The following is a 10,388-nucleotide window of genomic DNA, read 5'->3' as shown; positions in this document are numbered from 1 at the left end:
TTTATACATAATTATAATACTTATAATTATTATAATCATAATTCTTTATTATAATACTGTAATACTTTATAAAAGCTTCATGAACCTAATGTAACTGTAGGAAAATAAACAACGAAAGCATACACAGCAATTAAGTACTTCTATGTCATAATATATTTAAACACTCTTTTTAGAATCAGAACATCCCTCATCAATCAGGTCAAACATCAACCTCATTCCGTTATTAGCAGCTGGAACGCAAACAACTATTCCACTCCTCCTCCAGTTACGCAATCTCATCTGTACGTAGTGACGTAAGTTCCCACAATTCTTTACGGTTTCAGGAGAGAACTCGAAGTCTCGAACGACTGTGTCCCGTTAAAGAGGTTTCACCCTCTGCTATTGGCTGGCGATCAGAGGAAGCCCCGCCCCTCCAGTGAGAAGTTTGTGTTGTGCGAGTCAAGTGATATATTTCAGCCAATCTGCTGCGAGGAGACGGCGAAGTGCCGGACGGAGGAGGAAATTGTTGTCGGAGCGGAGAGCGAGTGACGGAAAAGCCGAGCGATGACCCGTGAGTGAGACGTGTAGTCGGCGGGTGTGACTGAGGCAGAGGCTGCTCTGTGTGCTGTGCTGAGGGGCGGGCGTATTGGCCGGAGGCTGCGGCCTGTCTGCTGCTGCCTGTCTGCTGCTGCTGCCACGTCAGTGAGGGCCCGGGATCCCCAGGAGCGGCTGGAGGAGAGGCGCAGTGTGCCTGCTGGTGGGATGGAGAGGCTGCTTGTCCGGACTGCCCGGCTCTCATTCCCCTCTGCTGGGTGGCGGTGTCTTCCTGATTGCCTCAGGCGCCGAGTAACGGGCCACCTGTCCCTCAGCTATACCCTGCTATATATATCAGTGTCTTTACCCACTAGTACAGGGTGTACCCCCGAATCAGTGATGGTTTTCGCCAAGTTCCCTTAATAACCTAGACCTAAGAACCCCTTGACACTAAGCTATTTGTTAGTACAGTTAAAACTTCGATTGAGAGTTACTTGACTTCTGTCAGGAGAATCTTAAAAGGAACAAAAAAAAAAAAAAAAAAAAGTTTTACTTACCTGGGGCATCTACCAGCCCCCCCCCCCCCCCCTTTAAAATACATGTAAACACACACAAATAAGAAGTCCTTCCAGTGTAAACTGAGCCATAAATTACTTTTCTCCTATGTTGCTGTCACTTACAGTAAGTAGTAGAAATCTGACATTACCAAAAGATTTTGGACTAGCCCATCTTGTCATTGGGGGGGGGGGGGGGGGGCGGCAAGCCAACAGATGGCAATGATTCTGTTAGTTATTGTGAAAGTCTTGTTTACGTTTTTATTTTATACTATTCTACTATAACTGTTTTTGGATCGTCGAACAAATCAACTGGGTTCCCATTAATTCTTATGGGGAAATTTACTATGAGTGCTTTGGATTACAAGCATGATTCCGGAATGAATTATGCTCGCAAACCAAGGTTTCACTGTAGTACTCAATATTTGTTTTTCAAATGTTCCTTTATGAATTTAATTTACTAAAAATACTTAACCATGATTTTATTATATACCATTTTGTTTTAAGTTCCAGACTCTATGAAATACATCACAGAGCGTTGTGATTGGCTAAATATGTGGGCGTAGTTTACTACAAGGAACAGGGCATTGTTGCTGACCTTGCCTCTTCTGGAGTTGATGGTTAACCTCCCTGGCGTTCTATTAAAATCGCCAGGGAGGCTGCGGGAGGGTTTTTTTTTAAATTAAAAAAAAACTATTTCATGCAGCCAACTGAAAGTTGGCTGCATGAAAGCCCACTAGAGGGCGCTCCGGATCCGCACTTTCGATCGCCTCCGGCGATCAAAAGTAACAAGGAAGGCCGCAATGAGCGGCCTTCCTTGTTTCGCTTTCCTCGTCGCCATGGCGACGAGCGGAGTGACGTCATGGACGTCAGCCGACGTCCTGACGTCTGCCGCCTCCGATCCAGCCCTTAGCGCTGGCCGGAACTGTTTGTTCCGGCTGCGCTGGGCTCGGGCGGCTGGGGGGACCCTCTTTCGCCGCTGCTCGCGGCGATCAGGCAGCACACGCGGCTGGCAAAGTGCCGGCTGCGTGTGCTGCTTTTTATTTGATAGAAATCGGCCCAGCGGGGCCTGAGGAATCCTCCTGCGCAGGTTACCCCGAGCTGAGCTCGGGATAACCGGCAAGGGGGTTAAAGGGAACCTTAACTGAACGGGAGCTAAAGAGTTTTACTTACCTGGGGCTATTACCAGCCCCCTGCAGCAGTCCTGTGCCCTCGGCGCTGCTCTGGAATCCTCTGGTCCCCCGCTGTCACTTAGTTTCGTTTTTGACGACTCACCAGTCGCCGGCCGCCATGCGTATTATTGGACGCATTCACCAATGCAATTAGCGCTATTGCGGACCGCAACGCGTACAAAAATACGCGTTGCCGTATTCCGCACGCGTAGATATGCGGCAACGCGTATTTTTGTACGCGTTGCGGTCCGCAATAGCGCTAATTGCATTGGTGAATGCGTCCAATAATACGCATGGCGGCCGGCGACTGGTGAGTAGTCAAAAACGAAACTAAGTGACAGCAGGGGACCAGAGGATTCCAGAGCGGTGCCGAGGGCACAGGACTGCTGCAGGGGGCTGGTAATAGCCCCAGGTAAGTAAAACTCTTTACCCCCCGTTCAGTTAAGGTTCCCTTTAAAGGAACACAGTTGTGAGGGCTTTTCACTGTGGTGGGCTTCACCGACGTGGACATGGCATTGAGGACTGGAGTTGAACAGTCCTGGTGATTGTGTGTATTTATATGCTCAAAACAGAGGTCAACAACGTCCTGTTAGCACATAGATATACACTACATGGCATTCACAGGGATGAACATCCCACTGATTGGTAGTCTGTAAGGATTACTGATTGTTTTTTTGCTTTGCACCACTGAACAGTAATTTTACTTATCAGATTTCAGCAGAAAATCATTTGAACTTGAAACTGGTGGCACTACTACTGCTAGCAAACACATTTCTTTAAAATGGCCTACCCCCCATCTACAACACTAACCACTTAAGGACAGCAGGAGTTTTCTATGAGCTGTGCTGGGTGCCCCCAGCACAGATCCAGTGGCAGGCAGGGCGATCAGACTTTCCTCCCCCCCCCCCCCCTTTTTTTTTTCCCCACTAGGGGGATGTCCTGCTGGGTCTGATCGCCGCCGGCTATCTGTGTAGCGAGGGGGGCTCCTCGAAGCCCCCCTCCGCAGCACTATTGCCCCTCCCTCTCCTTCCCTCCCTCCCCTTCTTTCTATGGGCGGTACAGGACGGCGATCCGTCCTGTACCGCCTCTGATAGGCTTCAGCCTATCAAACTGCGGCGGTCCCCTGGGATCGCCAATCTCCTTTACGGCGCTGCTGTAACACCAGCGCCGTACGCTGTAAGCACCGAGGATTTCTTCCCCGGGTGTTTACATTTCGCCTGCGAGCTGCGATCGGAGGCTCGCAGTCTGTTCACGGAGACTCCCTCTGTGAACTGACAGGAAACTGCTTCATGGAAACACCACTGCGACCAGCCGCCGCCTATCGGCGTTGGCTGGTCGTTAAGTGGTTAACACTCTCAGTCGAGCACCTTTTCCACAGACCTACCATGTTTCTCCCCCACCCTTTAGATTGTAAGCCTTTGGCAGGGTTCCCCCCCCCCCCCCCCAAGGTGTCATCCTTGATCTTGAAACCCCAGCTATGTCACCCTTCTCATAGGCTAACGCGTGATTTGCTGGGTCTCTGTAAAATCACATGATCAGGCATCTTATACCCTGTTTGCATGTATAATTTTGTGCTATGTTGTATAACTGTTTGCTGCCTCCCTGTCTGTCATCCCTTGTTTACATTGTATGTATCCCTATTTATTGTCCAGCGCTGTGTAATATGTTGGTGCTTTTTAAATACAATTAATAGCAATTGTGAAGTGCAAACCCTTTTTATCTCCAACTGTACTTCATCAATAATGTCCCGATTGACTTAAATAGTACACTCTCTATGCAGGCCTTTCAAATAAAGGCCTATACCGCCTACACCTAGTACCAGAATGCTGCCACAACCTCAGAGCAAATGGCTACAATAACTTGACCACCTCCTGAGTTCCAACTGAAAACCTGAAAAGCCAGAGGTTTCTGTCATGCTGCCCCTACCCCTTTGAATGCCTTGCCAAACTTGACAGCTCCTACCCTGGACTTGTTTAAATCAAATCTGGAAAGCCACCTGTTTAGTCTGGCATCTATGAACATAACTGTTATCTTTGTACACATCACTATGCACTGATCTGAGACCAGCTTGTGCGCTTTGGGTCCTCAGGGAGAAAAATCTTAAATGTTTTATTGTTGTTGAAGCATTCCTATAGACTTGGTAGTGGGAAGCCTCTGGACGATCCAGACACTTCCTGGATCCTCTTGCAGTCTATCATTCGAGTGAAGGGTCTCTCCCTCTAAACTTTTATTAGTGTTGCGCCAGTTGCATACGGTTGTTTGGGCCATGTTCCTAGCCATAGGGGTGCTTCTGGAGTGGGGTTCTGCGCATGCCTAGTACAATAAACCCATATGTACATAGAGGGAAAAAATCTGTGTGCAAGCAACTTCTTATTTCTACTTGGCATGTGTGGACCTTACACGCGCAAGCTTGTTAGAATGGGCTTATCCATGACTGGAACACTTATTAGACTGGTGCAAGTCAAATACGTTTTAAGAGGATTAAGTGCCTGGACCACTACGGCCCGCAGATCATGCACAGCCCATTTTAACTTTTTAATATGGCCTGCCGATGTAGGACCGGATTCAGTCCCTCCCTCCACTCCCTCCCTGTGCAGAGTTGTAAGTGAAGCGATGACAGGCTCAACTTACCGCAGCTTCCAGCACCAATCTCCATGGCTACACCAGCATGGTGTAACACAGGCTAGATGACACTTGATCCTGTATGCTGGATATTTCACGGCAGTTCCCAAGCCCACTGTTTCCCATATATAAACATGGTACGGATTCACTCACCCCCCCCCCCCCCCATCCCCCTTTCCTTTCTACAGCTTTTTATGTTATCCAAAAGCAGGGTTGTAGTGTACCAACATTTTGAATGATTGGTTCAATCACTATTGTTAACTTATCTTATCTGAGCTTTTGTCCATTGTAATCTGCTCTTCTGTTATGCTGGGTACACACGATACGATTTTCTGACAGATTTACTGTCAGATCAATTATTTCCAACAGGTCCGATCTGATTGCCGGTCGTTTTTTTTTGTTTGTTTTTTTCCCCATAGATGTGAATGGAAAACCAATCAGATCAGACCTGCTGGAAATAGTCGATCTGACAGTAAATCTGTCAGAAAATGTAAATTGTATTGTGTGTACCTAACATTAAGGCCTCGATTCATAAAGCATTCCCGCATGCGGGAATGCTGAAAACGGCACACTTTACCGACCACACAGCAGAATCTTTATTCATAAAGGCTTTTTCCGCATGAAAAGCCGACTTTCGCGAGCAGAGTGATAAATCACCGCCTTGCGCGGTGATTATCATAGCAAAAGTAACAAGTAGTCAATTCATAAAGATTAGAGGTAGCGGTATGCGGACGGGTATTACCGCTACCTCTGATGTGGCGAGAAGCGTGCGGAATACAGTGCAGTGAATGGGACAGACCTCCCAAGCAACTGCAGAGAGAACACCGCACGGAGGGATTCCGCCTGCTTCTCCTGTTTCCGTATGTCTCCCGACAGCCTAACGCCTGCCTACAGCGGAATATCTCCGCATGCCTGTCACATCTAGCTACATTTTTATGAATTACCACCCTGAAGGCGGAAATACCGACAGCGGTGTTTCCCTGCTCGACAGCACTTTTATGAATCGAGGCCTAAGAGTACATTTATCCTATTTCACTTCTAATTGCACAGGTGGAAATCAACGTGAGTTAGCTCGTGCCAAGAATCTAAAGAAAGGTCAAGACAAGCAGAAGAAGGCAGATGATGGCCTATCAGCTGCTGCCCGAAAGCAAAGGTACTTGCAGATGGTGATAAACACACATTGCTTTGGAACAGTGATGGATAACATTGGCACTCCAGCTGTGGTGGAACTACAAGTCCCATGAGGCATTGCAATACTGACAGCTCTAAGCATAACTTGGGGAGGTAGAGGCATGATGGGATTTGTAGTTTTGTCACAGCTGGAGTGCTAAGGTTAGCCATTACTGCTTTAGAACGTGCTTGTTGAATAGTTTTAACTTTGATAAACTTGTCTCAGTGTTAGTGCATCGTGCTAGAGTTGGGGTTGAGCTCAGTACTGCATCTGGAGTAACTATGTGCATGCAGATGGTAATGACAATATTGTCCCCTTTCCCATGTACAGCTCTGAAATACACATTCTACATTGCTGCTGTGTTGTCCCACCTCTACATCATGCTCAAGACACAGTAGAATATTTATTTTACTGCTAAAGGAAATAGAGTAGATAGGGAATGCAACCTATATTTCCAGGATGGTTTGCCATTGTGAGTGTTAGTGTACCTCAACTGACAAGTAACATAATGATATGAACCAGGGCTGTGGAGTCGGAGTCGTGGAGTCGGAGCAATTTTGGGTGCCTGGAGTCGGAGTCGGGAAAAAATGCACCAACTCCGACTCCTAATGAATTTGTAACTGTAATTAAAATAGAAAATATGATAAAATGTTCTATTTCTCAGATAATAGTCATTAAAAATAATGTGTATATATACAGGAATAGCTTCAGTCCACAAAAATGAAATAAACCAATCAAAATTAGTTACTTGTGCTGCTTCAATAAAGCAGTCCCTGTATTTTTAAAGAGACACTGAAGCGAAAAAAATATGATATAATGAATTGGTTGTGTACTATGAATAATTACTAGAAGATTAGCAGCAAAGAAAATATTCTCATATATTTTTATTTTCAGGTATATAGTGTTTTTTTTCTCTAACATTGCATCATTCTATAATATGTGCAGATTACACAACACTCAGCATTCAAAATGATTCTTTCAGAGCAGTCTGTGAACTAATGACCTCTCCTCTGGCAGAGAAAAAGAAAACAGTTGAGATAATAAAAGTCAGATAACAGCCCTCTCCACGACTTTGAAAGTCGTAGAGCTTAATGGCTTTTTTTGCATAGAGATAACTGGAGTTTCTTAACTCTTCCTGTACTGGAAACAATTACTGATGTATCTGATCTTAATGTTTTATTTCTTAGCTGTACTACACATACAAATCATATCATTTTTTTTCCGCTTCAGTGTCTCTTTAAAGTCAGATATACATATCTGATTGTGACTGTACAGTATATATGATGTGTACACAGGAATCTCTTATATATACGAACATCCTTCAACCGCAGTATTAACTCTTTATTGGTCCTGTGCTGGTAAAAATCACTTCTGTAGATACTTTGAATAGTAGAAATCATTAACAAGCTGTTCCCCATCCCCTTCTTGCACCTTTGACACTGTGGCTGTCCTTGGCAGGTTTTGGTGCACCGTATCCATTATGTATAGAGTGCCTGGCGGGGCTCAATGTAAAAACTGTCCTGAAGCCCGTAGCTCCTTAGCTACTCCACTAGCTGTCTATTACCGATAAACCTGGTTCAGATTGTGCATAAAGAATGTGTAATAGAGGAAGAATTCCATCGTTCTCCTGCAGAGTACCTGCACATCATTCTTAGGGCTCAAACCCACTCGAAGCCTTTTCTAAATGCTAGGGATTTGAAAAAGCTCTTGCTAATGCAATGCTATGGGGGATTTTTATAAAATCATGCCGCTTAAGTGGGATCACATAGCATTACATTTGCAAGAGCTTTTCAAAGCGCTCAGAAAAAAAGCGCTCCTAGTGTGTTCCAGGCCTCAGTTGGGTTGCAGTACATATATCTGCCCTGCAGAAAATGGCCCTGGCATTTTCTCTATCCGATATAGAAGAGAGGCCTTTTTCTGCAAGGTGGCAGAAACCAGCCAATATGGGGCTTCAGTTATTTTTGTTACAGTATACAGATGACATGTTATAGCCTGATGCCTGTCGGCGTTGCTTGATCTCGCTTTTTTTTTTTTTTTTTTCGCCGCAGTAAGTAAGCAAATGCGCTGAGTGTGCATACGGTAGGTGAAAATGTTATCACTGCAGCGCTATATATAGATCTATCTAGCCAGCAAATACTGTGCAGCTTATTCATACTACCATCTTTATTAACCCGATGCTGCAACAATTCATATTTTGCATAGAATCTTGAAAATTTGGTTTAATATTGTATTTACATTACTGACCAAATAGAATTCAACATAGGATTTTGGAATTTTACGCTATTTTAATTTGTGACTAACAAATACATTTCCAGCCACTGTTCATAGTGTGCGATTATTTGGATGCAGTAAGCTGTAAATTGGGGTAGTACTCCCATCGTAGTTTGACTAATGCTTTGAATGTTTAAACCGATACTAACCTACCCAAAAATAATAATTCAGGAAAGTTATAATTTTAAAGATTAGATTGCTGGACCGTTGATTGACAGACTAAAGGTCTCTAGTAACACTGGTTGCTGATATTGCTATTTTTTTTCTTCTTCTGTTCCAGAGACGCTCAGATAATGCAGGAAAAGCAGAAAAAGGCAACGGAGAAAAAAGATGAGCCGAAATAGCACCTGTGGATTGTAGCGTGACTAAAGGCAAAGGATGATATCGCGCTCTATTGCTCAGTCCTCCAACAAAAACATTCGGCTAGATGGTTCTGTTTGCCCAAATGCAACTTTTTTGTTTTTTGCTGTGCGTCATTTCCAGCCTTTTCCTTTGTCATAAGCAGCATAGTACTTCTTCTGCTACATGTACATAATATAAATACCACCTCTTCCCAACCCTGCACAAAATTTGGACCCTTTTTTTTAAACTTTTACCTTTTTCTGCATGCTAATCTGGCATTGGTTAAGTCCGCTCTTGCTAACACTTATGATTGAGATCAGCCCTAAAGAAGGCACTTCACCATAATTGAAGTAACCTTTCATTTTGTATTCACGGTGGACCCAGTCAGAGAATTAATAAATTGACTTTTTCCGTGAAAGTTTCCGTGTCCTTTCTGAAAATGATCAGGAGTTACTGTATGTTAAGAGTCTGCTGGTAAAACTTGCCATTGGCACAAGATGCTACTGAGTCTCGCTTGCTAGTGATTCAACAGAGAACTGACCATGTCACTAAGAACTGAATCACAAGAGAAAATCCACTCTCATGGAAGGCTAAAAATGTGCAATCTTTGATAAATCTGTTCCAGATACAGGCATGATAGCTGACGCATATCGGGGTATTAGTCACTCTGTCATAGCTTGGTGTTCTCACTACAGTGAACATTTAAATGTACAAGATTACACTCACATGGGTGGTACAAGTAAATCAGGGAAATATCCGCACATTTAGGCCCGGAATCCACTAGGAGCGCTTTTCTGAGCGCTTGTGATTTAAAAAGCTCCTGCTAATGTAATGATGTAGGTGTGATCCCACTTGAGGGATGTTTTTTGTTTTAAAATCCCCCATAGCATTGTATTAGCAAGAGCTTTTCAAATCACTGGTGCTTCGAAAGAGCTGCTAGTGGGTTCCAGGCCTTAGACAGTTTTCCCGCAGGAGATAATTTTTCACTTTCTCTAAGGGCCCATTTCCACTATCGCAAATTCGCATGCGTTTGTCGCATGCAAATTCGCATAGCAATACAAGTGAATGGGACTGTTTCCACTTGTCAGGATTCCTTTGTGTTTTTCTGTGCAGAAAAAATTCTCATGGCAGTGCCATCAGAATTCGCATATCGCATACCGCTATGCGAATCGCATACAATGTATTTAATAGGAAATTCGCATGAGGTTTGGGTATGTGAATTCGCATAGAAACAATGGAAAAGCACACCAGCACTGCCATGGTTAAATTCGTATACATGGTCGTCCATGCGGATTCGCATGAAAATTCGCATAGAACTGCATGCGAAATCCGCATGCGAATTTTTACCGCTGCGGTTCGCACTGCACAAGTGGAAATGCAGCCTAAAAATAACCTACTGGTACTTTTTTAGTATTTTTTTTTTTTTTTTTTTCAATTGCTAAGTGCTGAAAAGTTAAGTAATGTCAAATGTAATTCCTTGCATGCTGAGAACTTTAAAGTTATTTATTGGTAAGGTTTGAAATTATCTCCTTGGAGAGAAGTTAATGAGAAAAGGGCCATAGTGTTAAAGGAAAAGCAGTACACTGTTTAAATGCATTAGAACTCTAATAAGAACGAACAAGGAAACTGCTGTTTATTTACAATGGAAAAATGGCAAATCCAAAAAGAGGCTAACACCTCACTGAGCGCAGACTAATGGTGCGTGTCCACACTTGAAAGATATCAGACCAATTTTACCCCTTC

The 10,388-nt window shown here is 44.1% G+C and overlaps 1 protein-coding gene across 1 annotated transcript; it reads left to right on the top strand.

The window, feature by feature from the left end:
- Positions 1 to 341: 341 nt before the first annotated feature.
- On the top strand, positions 342 to 9,063 carry SERF2 (small EDRK-rich factor 2). The gene is made up of 3 exons (XM_068272492.1): positions 342 to 550; positions 5,912 to 6,014; positions 8,584 to 9,063. The coding sequence occupies exons 1-3, from the start codon at positions 544 to 546 to the stop codon at positions 8,645 to 8,647; spliced, it is 174 nt and encodes a 57-aa protein (XP_068128593.1). The 5' UTR covers positions 342 to 543; the 3' UTR covers positions 8,648 to 9,063.
- Positions 9,064 to 10,388: the final 1,325 nt, after the last annotated feature.

Source organism: Hyperolius riggenbachi, chromosome 3 (genome assembly GCF_040937935.1).
Source record: "Hyperolius riggenbachi isolate aHypRig1 chromosome 3, aHypRig1.pri, whole genome shotgun sequence".
In the NCBI taxonomy this organism is placed as follows: Eukaryota; Metazoa; Chordata; class Amphibia; order Anura; family Hyperoliidae; genus Hyperolius; species Hyperolius riggenbachi.
Note: the sequence above shows the minus strand (reverse complement) of the source record. Positions and strands in the feature narration are given on the sequence as shown.

Excerpts from the sequence above, each read along its gene's own strand:
- SERF2 (XM_068272492.1), top strand. Across the intron at positions 6,015-8,583 it reads GCTGCTGCCCGAAAGCAAAG|AGACGCTCAGATAATGCAGG; the intron begins GTACTTGCAGAT and ends CTTCTGTTCCAG.